Raw genomic sequence first — 20,953 nt, forward strand, 5'->3', positions numbered from 1 at the left:
TATATGTATATGTAAAAATAAAATAAAAATGTGTAAATATTAATAAATATATATATATATGGTTCTCCTGCTTTTCCAAAACAGGACATCAAAATATGCCACACACACACACACAGCAGTGCTGAGGGCACAGGAGGCAGATTAATCTGAATTAAAACATGTACATTGAAAGCCACATACTGAGGCTCTAAGGCTTTGTTAATATAATATTAATATAGCAGAATGGACATGTAACCAAGATAATCTACGCACTCCACTGAAGACACGTCACACTTCCACAGCTTCAGAGAAGAAATCTGAGGTCAAGAGGAGACATTTCCTCTGGCTGATGCAGCTGTGGAGCAGGAACACTTCTCACCCATAGATGGTGTCACAGCACAGATTTTCCATTTTCATTTTACGAGCACTTCTGACGCATGCCCTCTGGTGGAAACGCTAAGTCATGGAAAGAGGTACAGGTTATCATGTCAAACGCATTATACCAAAAGGAGGAAACTAAAATAAAAAATAAAAAATGTTTCTTCTGTACTATATATTTTATATGCACTAAAGAGCAAAAACAACACGTGCGTATACCATAAGTCATATATTTGTTTATTTTTTGCATTCTCAACATTGTCACAGTTGGAAGTTTTACAATAACTGGGGTCTTACGGACTCACTACTCACTGTACACACAGAATGCACATATAAATGAGGCCATTCCCGTCTTTTCCTCGCTTTAAAATGTGTCTCACGTCAGACTGAACAGCTTGCAGCAGGATGCGTGTTGGTTTGTGTGTGTGTGTGTACGGGGAGTGTGTGTGTGTGTGTGGGGGGGGGGGGGATGTATGAAGAAAAGAAGAGCTGGATGTAAATGGCAGCAAACTTTCTAACAGTCTGTTTTTGATTCCTGCAGCAGGCGTCAGGTTCATGAGAGCCGGAGGCCGATCGATATGTTCACACATCACGCCTCTGATCACAACTGCAGGTTATTGATCATATACACATTATGTACAGCTGCTTTAACCCGTTAGTCTCTCTCTCTCTCTTGGTCCCTTTGAGGCTTCATAAAAGATAAAACCCTCCTTCCCAAAGCAGTTCATCCGTTTGCACGTGGCCCCCACCCCAAAAAAAATCCCATATTTACACGATGAAAGCCCTCAGAAGTGCAACGTTCTTCATATTCGTAATTTACACGATGGCTTCGTTGACGACAATGCGGTGCCGAGCTTCAGTAACTACCAGCCATAACATAGGGCGACGACAGGAAATTCAAAATGAATCAAAAACCAAAATGTATAGGCCGATTTCTTCCTTTCCCCCTCCCCCTCCCTCCCCCAATCGGCTCACAGTGAATAGGACACATGACGATCCGAGCAGTGCATCGTTGGGTTACTTCCTCACACAGAATGACTGGAGACGTTGGAACAACACACATCAAAAACAAAACAGATTCATGGGTTTTACATCACCCCAAAGATTTCAGAATTATAGCAACACAACAACAACAAAATCAAAAAAAAGACACATTATAATCCCGTGTGTGATATGTCCGTCATCTGCTCGTTCCTTGTTAATTCCCAATGAGGATAAATGTGTGAGAATAAGCCTGACTTATGGCAAATGGTTTTCTTTGTGAATGTTAAAATACATTTACAACCTGAATATTGGGACAAACAGTTTACTGTCACTAATGTACACACTATAGAATAGACTCTTATTTGTAGAATGTAGAAAGTTATTCTTTACATATATGACCCAGTTCCTTTTGTTCAGTTTGCATTGTGTAATATTATAACTGCATTTCCTGAAAATAAATGAAAGTGTTCTTTCACGTGTGCTTATCCAGCAAAATATTTGTGTTCAGCCCAAAGAGAAGCATTTTTTTTAACCTTTTTATTAAAATATATACACACATTCCTCTTTCCCCCGTGAACTGTGTAAGTAAGTATTTATATATTCTTAAATGAAAAAGGATATATATATATATATTTTATTTTTTCACCTGAATCTCGTCCTGGACAACGAGATAAACAGACTTCCACTCATAGTACAAGTCTGCATTTATCTGAACATGATTGCACTTAAACTTGCTATGGTAACACTGATTTCGTTATACAATGTGCAGAGGATAGCCTCACATTAATAACATTACATGCAAAAAATCACTTACTAGACATTCCACTGAACTCCAAGTCTGAGCCTCTCATAAGACCAACGAGGACATCCACACGTTAATTTACTAAGAAAGACATCGACAGGGGTCAAAAACAAACAAAAACATAAATAAATAATGACGCGACACGGACGAAATTAAATGGGAGGGACACTTTGCTTCGTTGTTAATGTACAACATCAGTACAAAGATATTGCACGTATGATAGAGGGGGAAAAAAGATGGGGAAAAAAATACTTCGCTATGTAAGAACTGATTTCATTCACTCGCCTTGTTGGCGAATAAAATAAAATATATATATTCTAAAGAAGGCAAAAGAAGATTTTTCGAAAGTGTTTTCAGTTTTTTAAAGAGTTTAAAGAGAGCAGCTGTCGCATCATTGAAAGTAAAGGCAACAGACTTCACACCGTTTTGTAACATTTTGAGCCAGAGCCTCCAAAGTGTATTTCAAGTGTCTTTTCACTCTTAATCTTCATTATTATTTTTTAGAATTTCATTTTAAGCAGCCACAGTACGAGAAGAGAACCGACCGACCCGGTTTATCATTTGCGAGGGTGCCGACGGGTCTTCGAGGCTTCGACAGCTGCCGTCCGTCCTCCTTCCGATCCATTGGAAAAGGCAAAAGAAAAAAAGTATAATTCCAGAATCTAGATTATAGGCCGGACTGAATGGGCGTTCACTCCTTTTCAGATCTACATCCCGTTACCACGGAGTCAGTATAATACTGATAAAAATTAAATTTTTGCTGAGAATAATAATTGCAAGTATAATCTTACAAATTACCTTTACGCACAAATATACTGTACATGAAGTCTTGACTAAATAGATTATGCGTTAATAATTGGCACATTTATTTACGAGAGCTAGGAGACAACACGTATAGCTGTCGTCTACGGTAAACACAGCACTAGAACTACGGCGACGGAGACGGCTGGACTGTCCTTGTGGTTCTTGAAGCGACCACGTCTAGGTTCTTCACTACGCGGGGAGGCAACGACCACATTTTGCATTCTGACGATGTGAAGGAATCTGCAAAACGACCCCCAGAAGAGCTGAAAGTCGACTTTACCCCGGTAAAATAAAAAAGGCAGCGCACGAGGAATTACGCCGTCGCTCGGCCGCGTTCCCGTCTCGGGGAGGGAGGGGGCGACCCTCCGTCCCGGACTATGTGAAGGTAAGACGGGCCGTTGTAGGAACGAGGCAGGTAAGGAGAGCGGCTCGGTGAGAGAGCACGGTGTGTGTGTGTGTGTGGAAAACAGAGAGCGTCTTCCTGTACAGAGCCCCTCCCCCCCTCACAAAAAAACCCTGATGGGGCCCACGATCAGGCGAATGAGTTAAAAGGCCCCTGGTGGAACTACCGAGTCCGATTTCCATCCTGCATATTGGTTGGACCTGGCGAGGCGGCTGCGTGTGTGTGTGTGTGTGTGTGTGAGACTGGTTCCCATCACAGCAGCAGTGAAACACAGTGGTCGGGCCACAGAGCGACGCCCTCGGTCCCTTTGGTGTAAGCGATTGTCCCCCTCCGTCTTTGAGTCCCCCGCCTCTCTCTCCGCGCGTCGGAGCGTCACACGACGGTGCTGATGCCACTGTGTTTGGGTTTGGGTCCGCCCGGCGCCGAACCCCCCTGCTGCCCGTGGTGGTGCGAGTGCGATGCGTGATGGGAATGCTGGCTGCAGTGGCCGTGCTGCGAATGGGGTTGTTGTTGTTGTTGTTGTTGTTGTTGTTGGTGCGCCTGGGAGGCGTAGCCCGGGTGCTGGTGGTGCTGCGTGTGGGGGGGCGGGTGGTAGTGGTGGTGGTGGTTGTACGGCGGCGGGTTCTGCGGGACCTGGCAGTACTGGGAATGGTGGGCGTGGAGCTGCGCCGTGTGGTGCAGGTTGGTCGGGTGGGGCTTGTGGGATATGAGAGTGGGCTGGGCGGCGTCGGCGGGGGGGAAAGGGGCGTGGCTCTGAGACGGCGGTTTGCCCCGCTTGCTGCCGAAGAGCGAGCCGAGGATGGAGGTGGCGGGCGCCGCGTTGGGGACGGAGGAGGGATGGCCGCGCGGCGGGGGCGCGGCGGCGGCGGTTCTGCTAATGATGGACCCCTGCAGGCGGAGAGGGGAGGGGGGGGGGGGAGACAAACAACAACAAATAAATAAAGTAACGGCGACTTCCCTCAGTGACCGCGAGGAGGCAGCGGCGGGGGATGAATTCACGGGGTTTTCTTATCTCAAAGTGTTATCGGGCATGCGGATGAGAAACCGAAGAAAAAAAAAATGCTTTCATGGGAGGCAGCGGGAGGATTCTCAGCGTCAAGAGGAAGGGAGAGCCCGTTTTCAGAAAGGAGCTAACGAGAACATCTGCAGTGACGTGAACACAGTCAGGAGCGTGAATACCATCCGACGGGGGGCGAAAGAGAGAGACAACATTTCATCGCCGTTGCAGTCGGTGTGTGAGCCAAACCCTCCTGAGTCACACATGCAACTTGTTATCATCGTTTCCACATGCAAGAGGACGCGACAGGCAGACTCAGCATCCCACACACACACACATCAGCATTCAGCTAGAAGGCAGGATGCAGACCCTTTGACGCCCCTTTCATGGACCCCACGCTGCACACTATATATATTATATATATTTATATATATATACACACACAGGTACGACCGCTCCTAAAACGTAAAGAAATAAAAGAAGCTTTTTTTCCTTTGGCACATGCTTCATCTAAGACTAGAGAGAGACCACGTGACGTCTTGGAAAAGCAGAATGGCATTTTCAGGGTCCCGACACGTGGACTCATGGACACGCGAAATGATGGGGGGGGGGGGGTGAATGAATGAAATCCACGTCTCGAGAAGTGAAGCCGATCGGTGGACCTCTTTGACTAAATGAAAAGGCTGAAAACGTTTCTCCCTGAACTTTACAGCATTTCAGAGGAGGCGTGGATCAGGGGGGTGGGGGTGGGGGGGGAGGAGCCTGCGGGAGATGTTCGGTTTTCCCCTAGCGGTCTCGCGGAGCTACCACCCTGCCACAGAGAAGAAGAAGAACCAAAAATGAAAAACCGCTCGGATGTGATTGGATGAAAAGACAGAGACAGGCGACGAGGGGAGGGGTTAGTAGAGTCATGCTTTGTTTTGAAGATGAAGGTGTGTATCGGTCATATAAAATATGACCAAAAATCCCCCGGCTTCCCAAAAAAAAAAGGCACGATCAGAGGCAGGCAACCCCACCACGCATGCACGCTAACTGGAGGCAAGCAGGTCATAAGGCATCCCAGGAAGGAAAATAAATGATCCAAACAAATGGACGGAGGAGTTCTATGAAAAGGCAAAGAAGGTGTAAGACCGACAAAAAATAAGATCAAATGTTGTGTTTCCACAGTGCACATCATCACAGAGAGAGAAGCTTGGATACACCAGCTGCTTCCAACTTACTTCCATATTGCTGTCTAGTGATCCTGCACTGCTGCGACGCCCCCGCTTGCCTGCCCGAGACATGCAACACCACAGATTAGAGATCGACAGCACTCCTGGATCGACTACAGACGGGTTTTTTGGGGGGGAGGGGGGCATTGCAGTGGATCGTGACTGTGATTAAGGTCCAAATATGGGCAGGGGGGGGGGAGTGCGTTCAGGTCTGGGGGAGGGCGGTGGTTTGACGGGTGGTGTCCTCACGCAGGCGCAGAGCCAAAGCTGCGTGAACATGTTCCGCTGATAGACGACGCGCTGCGACGCTGCTCACACATGTTTTAATGCATTACATTTTTTATTTAATCTCGACGTACGTGGACGACCGGGAGGCCTCAGGAGTGACGGACCAAGGGAACGTCCAAAAGACCAAAAGATTGCTTTGAACTTTGTTGATGCCGCAATAAAAAATAAAAAAATTATTAAAAAAAGGGGGCCGTGGTCTCGGTGACGGGAGGAGGAGACACATCAAAAGCAATACAGTGGTTGTTGCACATGGGATGTACAGGCATATACGGGAGGGGGGAGGGGGGGTCTGAGGGGACAGACGGAGCACTGTTGCCGTTGTTAGGCACACTCAGCCAATGACACATGACCAATAATCAACACATAAACAGGAGAATACCTGATGTGTATGGGAAATAACACACAGTAAATACATACACATGAAATGGGGAGAGTATGGCAGGAAAGGTAAAAAAAAAAAATGTAAACACAAATGAAACCCCACTAACATGCCACATCGAGAAAAAGAAATAAAACGCGGGGGAGGGGGAGGGGCCTTCTGTAGACTCCTTTTCCCTGCCTGACCTATCATATCACATGGAGGTGGAGACCACAGGAACAAAGCGCCTCTCATTACCGACCTGAGGCCCAAACCGCCACTGGATTTCATTTTGTGATCGAGTTAATCGATAACTCCACGCAGCCGTTATCTGTAATGAATGAAATGTATTCCAGCTTCAGAAGCTGTGCTAAACGCCGAGATATATATAATATATATTATATATACACTCCGTTCAAAAGTTTGGGGTCACTTAGAAATGTCTTTATTTTTCAAAGAAAAGCACTGTTTTTTCAATAAAGATAACATTAATCAAAAATACACACTATACATTGTTAATGTGGTAAATGACTATTCTAGGTGGAAACGTCTGGTTTCTAATTGGTGTATAGAGGCCCATTTCCATCAACTATCACTCCAGTGTTCTAATGGTACATTGTGTTTGCTAATCGCCTTAGAAGACTAATATCTGATTAGAAAACCCTTGTGCAATTATGTTAGCACAGCTGAAAACAGTTATGCTGGTGATATAAGCTATACAACTGGCCTTCCTTTGAGCTTGAAGAACAAAATTAATACTTCAAATATTAATCATTATTTCTCACCTTGTCAATGTCTTGACTATATTTTCTATTCAATTTTCAATTCATTTGATAAATAAAAGTGAGTTTTCATGGAAGACACTAAATTGTCTGGATGACCCCAAACTTTTGAACGGTAGTGTATAAATATATAAATATATACATATAATATCCATGGGTGTGAAATGACTGAAAAGCTACAGCTGGATCTCGTTGTCGCTGAGAGGCGATGATGGTACACACATATATACGCTAGAGAGAGGTAATGGCAAATGATGTCAGAATAAAACTTAAAAGATTACCACAAAATGCCTTTGAATGAAATAAACTCGGCAAAAATAAAATAAAAAAATGTGACGCTAAAATACAAAGTTAAAATAAAAACACGAATGGGAATGTTCAGTTTGACGTGCTAAATTTTTCATTCACCTCCGAGTTCAGCTGAATCTTCTAAACCATAAACCTGCTTCACAAACTGTGTTCAGTCTTTTGCATTAAAAGATAAGTGGAGCACACCTGAAGTCCCTCAGGAAGTCAACCAATCACAAGGAGTGGAATAAAAAAAGAAAAAGGGGAGGAGTCTAAAAATCAACGTGCGATGCCGTGAAAAAAGAAATCAACATGTTGGTTTTATTTACTTCTTTTCTTTCTCTCCCTCCTCTTGACATCATCCAGAGAGCTTAAAGAAACCGGGGCCGGAGGAAAAAACAAAAGGCGTTTTTGTGTGTCCGTACCTGCGTCGGAGAGGTCTCTCAGGGAGCTGCTGAGGGCGCTGCGCTTCAGGCCCTCGCCCATGGTGTACGTGTCGTCCAGGCTGGCGCGGTTCATGTTGCCGCCGCCGCCGTCCTTCTTCAAGCCGGAGCCCTGCGACATGCTGGGCCTCACCACGCCCTTCTGCTTCTCCAGCTCGGCTGTGGGAAGAAAGGGAAAGGAAAGGAAGCGTGAGGGGAAGGAACGAGCGTGAGTGTGGAGGTGGAGGGAATGACTTCATCAGAATCAGAAACATTTATTCGCCAAGTGTGTTGGACACACGAAGAATTTGACTTGGCGGCGTACACATGAGACAGTCAACATATAAGATACAATAAATCGAAAAAATCTGTTAATGAGGGTCAGTGGGGGACCCGGGCTCTGTTAATGAGGGTCAGTGGGGGACCCGGGCTCTGTTCATGAGGGTCAGTGGGGGACCCGGGCTCTGTTCATGAGGGTCAGTGGGGGACCCGGGCTCTGTTCATGATAGTCAGTGGGGGAATCGGGCTCTGTTCATGAGGGTCAGTGGGGACCCGGCTCTGTTAATGAGGGTCAGTGGGGACCCGGCTCTGTTCATGAGGGTCAGTGGGGGACCCGGGCTCTGTTCATGAGGGTCAGTGGGGGACCCGGGCTCTGTTAATGAGGGTCAGTGGGGGACCCGGGCTCTGTTCATGAGGGTCAGTGGGGGACCCGGGCTCTGTTAGTCGCCTGTCTGTTGAAAATGTATTATGTGCACTGTCCCTAAACCAAGTAAAAAAAAAAAAGAATAATAATATTTCAAATAAAACAACCTGCTTTCTCTTCCATTAGCCATCCTACGAACTCTGTGAACCTTCTCCCTCGTAAAATGTATATTTAGTATGAGTTTAATTTATTTTTCTGTTGCTGTTCTGCAAATAAAAGGAAAATATAAGTGACACTACGAAAATCAGAATGCGCGTTGATTTTACCGACCGCTCCTACGAGGTAGATATATGTGGTCGGGGATGGGAAGTAGGGTTGGGTACCTCCTGAAAACGTGGAGACCGATGATGACGAGCAGCCTTAACTCAGATTAGTACCGTAACGTTGAATGCAAGTCTTGCATTCATAAAAGTAGCCCAAGAAATAATAAATTAGCCATTATAACCATGTTTAAGCTAACTCATAGCTAGCGCTAGCACTAGCTACTAGCTACGCGCTAGCACTGGTTCCGAAACGACCGGTGCCGTTTGTCGTCAGTGCGGCCATGAGAACGGCTTTTACAGGGAATACGGCCGTCATTGTCAATCGTCGTTTTGTGCTTCTTTTCTTTTTTTTAAAGTATCGTTTCAGGCACTGGTATCGTTTTAGAAGTACCGGTTTAGCACCGGTATCGGAAAAAAAAACCCAAACGATACCCATCCCGAATGGGAAGGGGGAAAAAAAAAAAAGGAGGAGGCAGCTCACACTCTATTCTGTTCTTCTCCATCTCCTGGACCTCGGCGATGGACTCTCGCAGGTCGTCTGTGAACTTCTTGCGGTCCTGGGGGTTGGGCGCGTTGAAGTTGATGAGGACTTTGATGTCCGCGCCCGGCAGCGCCGACATCAGTCTGATTCCGTTCGGGTAATCTGGGCGAAGAGAAAGGGAGACGCCTTGATCACAAAAGCCAGCCGGAGCAGACGGCGGGGGGAAGACGGACTCAGAAGACTCACATTGATTATCGAACAGCGTGACCTGCATCCCGAACAGAGAGAAGGACTGCCGGAAGCTGTAGGTCACGGAGTTCTTCTTCTTCTGGAAGATCTTGGTGACCTGAAGTCGGACGGAGAGAGAGAAGAGAATGTGTTCAGGGTGGGTCCGAAGAGAGAGAGAGAGAGATAAAAGAGGAGAAGAAAAAGGGAGAGGGTCTTTTTACCACGAGGAGGTCGTTGAACAGGAAGATCTCCCGCTGGTGGAGGCCCAGCTTCTGGAGCTTGTTGGAATCCGGCACTTCAAACAGACGGCAGTAACACACCAGCCGGCGGTGGGGCAACGACAGCACCTAGAGGGGGGTGGGGGGGTGAAGAGGTCGTTCGAGACGCATTAAGAAACTGATTCTAAAGAAGGTGGAGCCGAAGGATGACACGTTCAGAGTGACCTATGTGGTTTTATACTGAAAAAAGAGTTGTTAAAACAGTTTTTATATATTTTTTAAATCCTTGTATTGTGGTTATTTTCTTGTAATTACAATATTTACTATGTTTTTTGGGTTAGCACAGCTGTGGTGTGATTTGGGATACCACCGTTTAATGCAATTTTTTTAACGTTTCAAATCATGGATTTCTTTTGATTATTTAATTGATTTTTATTATTATTATTTTTTTCCATTATCCTAACCGCTTATCCTCATTAGGGTCGCGGGGCGCTGGAGCCGATCCCAGCGGACATAGGGCGAAGGCAGGGTTCACCCCGGACAGGCCGCCAGTCCATCATGGGATTTTTATTATTATCTTTTTTTAAAAGGGACCATGTACAGTTAAAACATAAATGTCACCATTGGATGCGTCAGCTAATTTGCATCTGTAGTCCTGACAGACCTTACAACATAAAACATAAAACAATAACAACATTATGAATTTCTTTTTGTCAGAAATGTCCTGTTACATTTATTATTCTTTAAAATGTGGCTTTAGATATTTCTTTACATCTATCTACCATTGTATTCATATATTTCACCGCTTTTGTGAACCCAAGACGTTGGTAAACCAATTTAAAACCCTGAAACAGTTCCTCCACATGAGTAAAGGAATGTTTTCACAAGAGATGTGAAGAATTTTTTTAAATCGAACTTCACTTTTCAGCTTTAGGGCCATATTATCTCTTTACACTTGTGCCTGAGGATAATTCTGCCTCATTATACAAAGAGCTGAGATTGCTCTGCAATGTTTGATGTAAAACACACATGGCCTTTAAAAAGGTGAATTTAAGAAATGATGTCAAATCGAGAAAATGACCCCACAGGGTTACATGTTTGTTATTATATAAAAGGTTCAGAGGGCTGGAGGTGGTGCAGCCCACTGAGTCTGTGGATTCTGTCTCCTCAGAGGAGACAGAGGGTTGTGCCTTTTTTCGGGGTAATCCGACTCTGAAACTCCCCGTTTGACGTGCATGTACCGCAGTGTCCGGGGACAGAGACGTACAGGGTAACAATGAATGAAAAACTATGAGATATAGTTGGATTAATGGATATTTAGCCTACTTACACATCCCAGGCCGTGGTGGAGTGATCCGATCTAACAGAAAAAAAGAGTACAAAGACGATAAGTTATGCTGCCGTTATGATTATTAACATTATGTAATCTCTCCTGCTTTTTAATGACCCCATATAAGGATGTGCAGTTGCAGAATGTGCACTACTCCAGACTATGAAGATGAATGCACCGCTTGGGTGTCTGCGATCTCTCGGAGCAGCACTCGTGGGCCCGGTTGTCACAGAGGAACTGAAATGTGTGTTTTTTAAAATATGTGTCAGTGTTCTCCCAAGCTTTTAATTATGCGGCTAAATGGTTGCGAGGGATCATTTTTCAAAACGCACGCAGACCAGTACAGGCCGAGCGAACGCGATTCCAGCCTCTCCCTGAAGGTTGAACACACTTTTTAACCTTCACACGTGAAGGAGACATCACTGCAGACCTGCACAGTCTGAACTACATGTAATAACAGCTCCGGTTCAGGATTCAGACACAGAAATGAACCGAGTGGTGACGAGTGAATCGAGGGGTTATTGTAATTCACGCCGCCAAATGAACCTCTGGTTTTCCCAGCACTTCAGCCTCGGACACTACGGAAGAACTCCGATGTGCCGAGGAAGTGGTCATTCGTCATCAGACTGCGGCACTGGGTGACATCTCTCAAGGGCTCCGGGTGTGTTAAAGTCACCAGCGTGAAGGTCTCGAAAAGGGTCCAGGCACAACAATACCCACACACATTATATGAAATCTTCCTGTTCCTTCGACGGGATTAAACTCCTACGTATACGGCGTCCACGAATATGGAGAAAAAGGAAAAGTCATTGCGGACCAAAGGGGGCGGCAACGTTTCTGATGTGAACTAGAGAGTGCTTTTTAATTAAAAGCGACATTAAGTTGAATTATGACACCAAATGAGACAGTAAGACAGTGTTCTCCCGTAATCAGGACATTGTAATTATACACGAGAGCCTTTTGAAAGAAGACTAGCAGCCCCTTGTTTACCGACAATACACTTCTGCAAATAAAGCAACGAGTACGAGCCAATCAGATGCAGAGTAGGGCGGGTCTTCGCAGCACGTGGGAAGAAAAACACACCAATTAAACTACTGCAAACAAGCCAAAGGCTGTGAATGAGGTGATTTGTCACGCAAGTGAGAGGGCTCTTCGACATTTCCCAGAAACCCTTGCACACATAGTGTGCCATTGGTAGCTGCACGTACAGATTGAAGCATATTCAACTAGAATGGGTACTCGGTAGAGCGCATACCTTCGCATATCACAAGATCGGGCATTGAATTTTGAACATTTTGGCATTAGTTGCATGCCAATTGGATAGAAATTGAACGTGCTATGGTAAAAAGAAGATTTTGACCTTTTCATGACCTTGACCTTTGACCCGATCGATCGCAAAATCTAATCAAATGGTCCCCGGATAATAACCAATCATCCCACCAAATTCCATGCGATTCGGTTTAATACTTTTTGAGTTATGCGAGTAACACGCATTTTCAATGCGAAGGTAATAAGGTTGATATCTTATTCGCCAAAGGTGTCACGAAGATTAATGTCATGCCTTGAAACCGTTGTCTTGAAAAACAAAATAAACTCAAATTGTCAGGACTTACTGGTTTCTTTCCCACGATGAGCTTCTCAACCTTCTGCACCTGCGAGACGTGGTCTTCGTTGGTCTTGAGCTCTCGCTTGCGGATCCTCTCGTAGATGCCGACCAGAGTCTCCCGAGGGATGTCCTCGCCATCGTCCACACCTGGCACCGCCAACGAGGAGACGTTAAAAAACATCCGTTCGGTTCATTTCGTTCACGCGCTAGCGCATCCTCAGCATATCGTGTCCGATTACCTCTCAAATTCTTGATGAAGTCCTCCATCTTCATCTTCCTCTCGGGCTTGACGTTGGGGCTGTACATGTCGGTGTTGAGGAGGATGATGGCGAACGCCAGGATGAAGATGGTGTCGGGGTTCCTGAACTGCCGCACCACCGTGGGGTTGCAGATGCAGTAGCGCTGGCTGGAGGCAAATATCAACATAAGTCCAGATAACATCGTAAGAAAGCCCGAGTTGATGTGTTTTTTTGACACGTGGATATTATATTCTGAAGGATGTGCGTACGTATGAACCCAGCTTAAGCGCTTCCTCTATTGTCCTTCCTAAAACAGTCATTGTGAGACTCGGGGGCTTCTGAGGTGCCCTTCTGGGGCCATTGTCGGTCGTGCGATCTCGATCCGGATCTCACCTGAAGGCCTCGATGAGCCGCTCCACCTTCTGGGCTTCACCCTGAACACGGATGTGGTTCTGAAACTTCCGGAGAGCCTCGTCCAGCTCCATGCTCTGGAAGTCCATTTCATCCACCACACAGCTGACAGGGGAACAGATGGCAGAAGAACATAACATTTAATTTAAATTTTTTTTAAACCACACGAACACGGCATCTGTTATTGATCGTCACCGCTTCGACTATCAGATTTTCAGTTTTTAGAAAAAGAGGATGTTCCAAATGTTATCGCCTGCAGGTTTGTCCTTAGTTGGATTTTAAGGAATCTTTCGGACTTTCTCTTTTATGAAATAAGGTACACCATTGCCCCCGCTCCCTTCCCCCCATGATTTTAGAGCATGCACATGGACCACTATCCACGTTTTCCCATTTCCCCGATCTTTTTTTCCCGATCTTCATCTCATCGTACGCAACGCGGCGGCGAGTCGCACTCACTCCAAGACGTCCCTGTTGAACTGCTTCTGCCGATTGCCGAGGAACTCTCCGATCATCTGCCTGCTCAGCCCCTTCCTCTGCAGCAGGAAGTGAGCCCCCCCGACCGGCGTGTCGGGGATGAAGCCCCTCTCGGTCAGGTACTGGACGCCCTTCTCTGGCTTCCTGATGAATCCCAACGTTTAGAGGCAGAACATTATTCACACCCTTAATACCCGGACGGGCCGAGCGTCCTCGCCTCGAGCCGAGCACCTACTTGTTGAAGAGGTTGAGGCCGATGCGGTAGTGCCTCTTGCGGATCACGTCGTTGCTGAAGATGGGCGAGTCCCAGCTGTTGCGAGTCTCCTTGTGGTACGTCTGCTTGCTGAGCGTCTGCTCCCGCAGGCTGTCCCGCGACGACGACTCGGAGCTGCAGTTGATGGTGTCGTTGGAGTTGGACGTGCTGTTGACGCTGTCGTTGTCGCCGTCCGAGAAGTCCGACTCGGATTTGCTCTGCCGGTTGGCCGAGCCGTTGGTGGCCAGGTGGCCCTCCAGTTGGCGGTGGCGCAGCGGCGCGTCGTCGCCGCCGTCGCGGGAGGACGTTCGCGGCGGCGGCGGCGGCCCGTGGGAAATGTGTTTGGGGCTCGCCTGGGACGACGTCACCACGTGGCCGTGCGGCTCGTACGGCGGCGGCCGCTTGACGGAGGAGCCGCCGCGGTCCGACCGGTCGCTGAGCTCGGCGGAGCTGTCGCTCGGAGGTTCTATGGTCAGCAGCGGGAGGTGGTCCATCCTGAGGCGCTGCTCCTGGCCCTCCAGGGAAGGAGTGCTGCGGCAGCTCGTGTCCGTGTCGCGACCCTCGTCTTTGGGGTCGATGGGCCAGTAGTCCTGGGAGAAGTCGACGGACCGCAACCGCACGTCCGATTCCGTGCTGGACGGCTGGCCCCCTGACCTGGACAGAGCGACGGAGGGCGACGCGTCCTCCTCGTCGATGAACAGGGTGACGTCGCTGTAGGACGCCGACGTTTCGTCGAGCATTCGTCCGGCCGCCCGGCGGTGGGAATTCACCCGATAGGGCGCTTTCCTCTCCGCCTTGGAGCAGCCCGAGGCCTCCGGCTCCGGACCCTCGTCCCCTTGGAGGCTGCGACAGTTCAGCGCGTCGTCGATCGACTCCGCCAGCGATTTCACCTGCCTGGAAAAGGCGTCCTCCAGCTCCGTGATGGCGTCGGTCAGGTCGCCCTGCGGGGCCGGGCGAGACGCCATGTTGGCCTGTTGGCGCGCCTCGATGTCTCCGCATTCGGACTGCACCGTGGCGCCGTCCTCCGTCATGGACACCTGCCGCCCTTCGAAGTAGGAGCTGTGCACTTTCTCGGGGCCCTCGAACGAGAGCTGCATCCTCATGTTGGAGAGGACGATGCGCCTGGACATGCGGTTCTCCGACATGGAGCTCCTGAGACGCTCAAAGTTCTTGTTCATCTGATACTGGCGGAAAGCCGTCTGGATGGTGCGGGCCGCATGCCGGGTTATGAAACGTCCGCCATATTTACGCTCCAGCATCTCCACCTGGACGGAAAGACGAGAGTCAAATGTATTATTTCAGACGTTTTCTCGGTTTGTAAAGTCCAACCCGACAACGGCTTTTCCCCGCTTTACTCGTTGCGTTAGCTCCAAAGCTAACGGCTCATCGGCGGCCACGTCGGAATACCTGTTTGTCCTGCAGGTCGGCGGAGAGCTCGTAGCTCTCGGAGAGCGAGCGCGACCGCTTGATGGCCTCCTCCTCGGCCTGCTTCCGGAGGATGGACTGCGAGTGCTGGAGCTTGGGCCGACGGGGTCTCTGAGGACCCGGCTGGACCCCGTGGCTGTAGAGCGGGCCGTCGAAGCGGTCCGGGCCGATGGCCGAGCCGTGAGTCACGGGGCCCGGGCCGAAGCCGGCTCCGCCGTCCAGGGAAGGGCCGCTCTCATTGGGCCGTCCATCACCTTCCACACTGCAACAAAAAGCGAAGGAGACGCTTTGAGATTTCATCTTCAAAAAATTAGACGATGAAAATTACATTTTTGGGGGTCAGTATTTGATAACACGTATAAACAGGTTCGTCACAGCTGTGTTCCTGGAACGACTTGTGAAATGTCAGAGCTTCAGGAGTTCAACTTCAGGGATTTATGGCCTCGGCTTGAATAAAATAGTCTAGTCTTTGTTATGGAGGATACAAACGCATATGGGATGTCGTATGTGTACAGATTTTAAAGCCCAATTAGGCAATTTGTGATTGATTTGTGATATTGGGCTATATAAAACAAACTGAATTGAATACGGCAACTGCAGCGTGCATATAAATGCTGATTCTACAAGTTTATAACGTACAGAAAAGAAAAAAACGGACATTTCAGCTGCTTGAATACTGACTCTCATCTTTGTAATAATAATTACTCTGTGAAATTATGACAACGTGCCACACAACTTGGAAAAAAAACAACCCCAAATGCCACGTAAACGCTCCACATATCAAAACACTCCCAGGTGACCCCGTTGTCCCCGTGGGATTAAACGTCACACAACACAACGTGAACAAACAACAACGGAGGCGATTACTCACTCACTCTCTCACTCTGCCGTGCCGCAAGAGGACGGCTTATGGCGAAAAGACCCTCTATTCTCTATAAATTGCCAACTCTTCCTTCACATCTCGTCCACCACGTCTTTCGGTCACGTCGGGTCCAGAGTTCACGGGGCCGCTCCAGGAAACTCCGCGTTATGGCCGCCTCAGAGGGCCAATCGGTGACCGGCGGGAGTTACCTCATGTTTGCCGCGGTGACGACACGCTGTTACAAAGTCCAGTTCAGAGGGAACGACAGAGCAAATATAAACGAGCAGGTCCTTTAGGAAATAGCCCGAGACGAGGGCGGAGACCTTTTTTCATAACTAATATCACACGAACGAGCGTCTCTTGTCCTTCGCTGTTTGCTGCACGCTGAGTGCCTTTGAACTGTGGCTCGACGCGCCCTCCTCGCTGGGTACACCATCCGCTTCCTTCATCAGGCAGCCGGAGGTCAACACTCGGCAGCAGCAGCGAAGAAGTGGAACGGGGACATGGTCAAAAGTTCACAGTTCACTCTTATTTGTTCACATTTAACGGGACAGCGTGAGCGACTTTTTTTTAAACTCTCAACTGAATAACAAAATAAATTGGTCATTCGTGGTTCACCCGATCGACTCGAAGCCGAAAAATTTCACTTCGACGATTTTAATTTTGACATTTCCCTTTTCCTTTATTCTGAAAAAAATTTGGAAAAAAGATATGTAAAAAAAATATTTAAATAAATAAATTCGTAGAACAATTATGAAAAAAATTCTAAAAACATTAAAAGAATTAGAAGAATTTAAAAAACAAATATATATTTTTAATATGTCCTGCTATTTTATTTTATTGTATATTTGTAAAACAAATGTGCTGCTGCATCAACAATTCCCCCCCTAGGGATGAATATAGTACAATCTAACATAATGCATGACATTAGATTTTACTTTATCATTTTGTACATTTCAATCTTAATTCACAACCAACAGATGTGTCTCATGTCCTGCCTGCTGATTCTTGTCTCAGATAATGTGCAATGTACTATAACAGTACACAAGTAAAAAAGCAAATGTGCTGCGAGATGCTCTTTTCACTCCCGAAACCAATAGAGACGCTCTAGAATAACCTCCTTACTTCTGCTTTTCAACCCAAAAAATGTGACTTAAATATAAAAATACATGGTGGTCCTGCTGTGGCTGCAAAAAACACCACTAAATATTGGATGGCATCCAGAAAATATTTGATTTCAACATCTGAGATGGTGAAACCAGAAGTATCATCACGTCTCCACGTGGGTGGTCAGTTCCACTACATTAAATGAACGACTTCCCTTCGGACCGGTCGGGGTCGGCCGAGGTCACCGGATCATCGCATGGTGAGTACAGGCGGACCGACTCCCTCGAGGCAATAGGTACACAGAGAGAGGGAGGGGGAGAGAGAGAGGGGGGAGGGAGAGGGAGAGAGAGAGAGAGGGAGGGAAGGAAAGGGAGGGAGGGAAAGGGAGGGGGAGAGAGGGAGGGAGAGGGATGAGGGAGAGAGAGAGGGAGAAAGAAGGAGAGAGGGAGAGGGAGAGAGAAGGAGGGAGGGAGAGGGAGGGAAAGGGAGGGGGAGAGAGAGGGAGGGGGAGAGACGGATGAGGAGAGACAGAGAGGGAGGGAGAGATGGAGAGAGGGAGAGGGGGGAGGGAGGGCGAGAGAGAGAGCACCTTTGTACTGCTGAACCAAAACAAACATTGGGTAGAAGACTTTATTGCATAATTTCCTCTGAGATGTGGAGATGTAACAAATACATATTTCAGCTTTAGATGGAAAAAAGAGAATAATTTAAAAAGTGAAATGCATAGAAACAAAAATATGAAAATATATGATCAATTAATATGTGGCAAATGTGTAAAGTATAGCTCCATGGATTGACCATGACCTCTGGTACTTAACCGTGATTCCCTCCAGATGGTAAGTATTGATAATTATATTCCCTTATTAAGTTGTAAAATAGAATTCTATTTGATTGTTATTTTAAATTCATGCCGTTTTACTACTTCTATTATTGCATTTTAATGACATTCTATTTCATTTATTGTCTTGCGTGCATTGGTCTCAAACCGTCGTCTGTGGAGCTCTACAACTCGATGAAAGGATTCTATCAATAAAGTTTGATGAGTTTATGATCTATTGATTCTTGTTATTGTGTTTATTGTTGTTGTCTTCTGCCGTTTTACTATCAACCGTCTTAAATACTGTGGGAATAAGAAGGGAGGCTGGATGACATAACCGAAGAAAGCTTTTAATAGCTCTCACTCCCTCCCCCCTCTCTCGCCCTCGCCCTCTCACTCTCCCTCTCTTTCTCTCCCCCTCTTTCTCGCCCTCTCCCTTCCTCCCTCTCTCACCCTCTCCCTCCCTCCCTCTCCCTTCCTCCCTCTCTCCCCCTCCCTCCCCCCTCTCTCTCTCTCTACCTCCCTCCCTCCCTCCATCCATCCATCCCTCTCTCTTCCTTCCACTTCTTTCTGCTCCACTTTCTCCCGCCCAGGAACCAGAGGAAGGAGAGTGGGAATAAATGCTGCAGCACTTTTTGCTCCGAGGTCGTTGAACACAGAGGTCAGCGGCTCGTGATGGCGGGAAAAAAAAGATGGGGGGTAAAAAAAGAAAGAAAAAAGAGCAGCACTTTAAACTGTAATGGAAGAAGTCAGACAGATCTCCACGTTGAATCAACGGACCCAGGTTTTTTTTAGGGGTTGACTTGAGGGGGGTGGGGGTGGGGGGGTGCTCTCTCTACTTCCCTCTCAGTAAAAGAGGCCCGAGCCCCCATCGTTCGGACCCGAGGGAGAAACATTCCTCCATCCCGGAAAAGAGGAGTCACACCTCCGGGGCTCTCCGGGAGTGGAGGAACGGCTAATGAAGAGCAGGCCGAACGGAAGAGGTGAAGGAGGACCTCGCTTTGGTGTGTTCAGACTCGAGTCCTCACCCGCCCGCCCAGAGCCCCTCCCACTCCTCGAGCGTCTGTCTTTATTTCATTGTGACGTTCTTGGGAATTTTCAAAGATGCCACGGCCCCTTTTTTTTAAATAGACTTGACGTGAACCCCCCCCCGCAATGCGTGTTAGTGTGGAATCTGACAAACTTGAAACAATCAAAAGGTCGGAGTTGCATCATATTGGCAACATTCGACGCGGTTGCTAAGGAAGTCGATCTGCTGGCTTTATTTTTGGTTCCGTGATGCACAAACGGGCAGATGGCGAGATGGAAATCTGACTCCCTCATCGGCGTGTTTAGAGAGTGTGCAACAACACCCCGTGCAACACACACACAATATGAAAGTATTATGATGATTCTGTTTTTGTTTTTTTAAATGCGTGGACGCCGAGCGCTTTGAAATGAATCCCGACAAAAGCAGATGTTCCCTCTCTCTCCACAGCAGCTCCGGGAGCTCGTAAATATGGACACACACACAAACACACACACACACACAGAGACGCACACACATACACACAGAGACACACACACACAGAGAGACAAAAACACACGGAGACACACACACACAAACAGAGACACACACACACACACCCACAAACAGAGACACACACACACACACGGAGACACAAACACACGGAGACACACACAGAGACACACACACACATGTACACACACACACACACAGAGACATACACACATGTACACACACACACACAGAGACATACACACATGTACACACACACACTCACAAACAGAGACACACACATGGAGACACACACACACACACACACACAAAGAGACGCAAACACACACAGAGACACACACAGAGAGACAAAAACACACGGAGACACACACACACACAAACAGAGACACACAGACACACACAAACAAACAGAGACACACACACACACACCCACACACAGAGACACACACACATACACATAGACACACACGCACACAGAGACACACACAGAGACACACACACACATGTACACACATACACACGGGGAGACCACACAGTGACATGCTGATGAATCCAGCGCGTCGTGAACACTCCAGCACCGATGACATCATCGTGGAGGATTGAGCGGCGTCTGGACCCGGACGGCGAGGAGCGGGTCGGGGGGGCCGACCGCCGGCGCCACTCCTGAGGCTCGGCAGCAAGCGCCTGGAAGCTGTTGAGACTTCAGTCTCACAACTTCTCATAAATCAATAACAAAAATTTGGGGGAAAAAGTAAATGTAATCTGCCAGCCCCGAAGTTTTCAGTTTCCTCCGTGTCACGATGAATACGATTTAGAATATTAAGTCGATTATTGTCGTGAAATAAAATCTTTACTCCATTATTTACACGTGCAGCAGATTGAAATCATCGCGATGCTTCGTTGATGCTCAGCCACGTACTAAACTAAACTATTAAAGCAATCGGAAGTCAATACTGTTACGCCATCTACTGCTGGGCCTCAACCCGTCTGAACCCCCCCTCCTGTCAAGACTCATACAACAACAACAACAACAACAACAACAGAGCCGCCATCATTATCTTACAGGGAATGAATAATTAAAAGTTCACTCAGCACCTGCCCTTGAACAACCGGCACTGACAAAAAAGAAGAAGAAGAAAAAGCACACAGTCACGTCCAGCTAGCAGGAGGGCCACGACACACCACAGGAATGCCCTTCAGAGGAGGAGGAGGAGGAGGAGGAGGGACGACAATCCAACTCACAGATGGGTGCTGTACAGTGAGACTAAACACACCACGACGAGTGTACAGTGACTCAGAGGGAGGGAGAGGGGGGGAGTTT

General features: G+C 47.5%; 1 protein-coding gene across 7 annotated transcripts in view; it reads right to left on the reverse strand.

Moving 5' to 3' along the window:
• Positions 1 to 573: 573 nt before the first annotated feature.
• LOC130199040 (IQ motif and SEC7 domain-containing protein 1-like) overlaps positions 574 to 20,953 on the reverse strand; it is a 71,571-nt gene continuing 51,191 nt past the window's right edge. For 6 of the 7 annotated variants that reach the window (XM_056422216.1, XM_056422217.1, XM_056422219.1 and 3 more), the window contains 13 exons: positions 15,310 to 15,589; positions 13,885 to 15,167; positions 13,632 to 13,793; positions 13,158 to 13,280; positions 12,765 to 12,931; positions 12,533 to 12,672; positions 10,920 to 10,949; positions 9,593 to 9,718; positions 9,390 to 9,489; positions 9,144 to 9,305; positions 7,700 to 7,876; positions 5,568 to 5,617; positions 574 to 4,238 (listed from right to left, as the gene is read on the reverse strand). In XM_056422216.1, the coding sequence (XP_056278191.1) occupies positions 3,723 to 4,238; positions 5,568 to 5,617; positions 7,700 to 7,876; positions 9,144 to 9,305; positions 9,390 to 9,489; positions 9,593 to 9,718; positions 10,920 to 10,949; positions 12,533 to 12,672; positions 12,765 to 12,931; positions 13,158 to 13,280; positions 13,632 to 13,793; positions 13,885 to 15,167; positions 15,310 to 15,589 (3,316 nt within the window). In that variant the 3' untranslated portion in view covers positions 574 to 3,722. The remainder of the gene's footprint in view (positions 4,239 to 5,567; positions 5,618 to 7,699; positions 7,877 to 9,143; positions 9,306 to 9,389; positions 9,490 to 9,592; positions 9,719 to 10,919; positions 10,950 to 12,532; positions 12,673 to 12,764; positions 12,932 to 13,157; positions 13,281 to 13,631; positions 13,794 to 13,884; positions 15,168 to 15,309; positions 15,590 to 20,953) is intronic. The other variant, XM_056422221.1, reaches the window with a different exon arrangement.

The sequence above is a fragment of the Pseudoliparis swirei genome, chromosome 9, assembly GCF_029220125.1.
Source record: "Pseudoliparis swirei isolate HS2019 ecotype Mariana Trench chromosome 9, NWPU_hadal_v1, whole genome shotgun sequence".
Classification (NCBI taxonomy): Eukaryota; Metazoa; Chordata; class Actinopteri; order Perciformes; family Liparidae; genus Pseudoliparis; species Pseudoliparis swirei.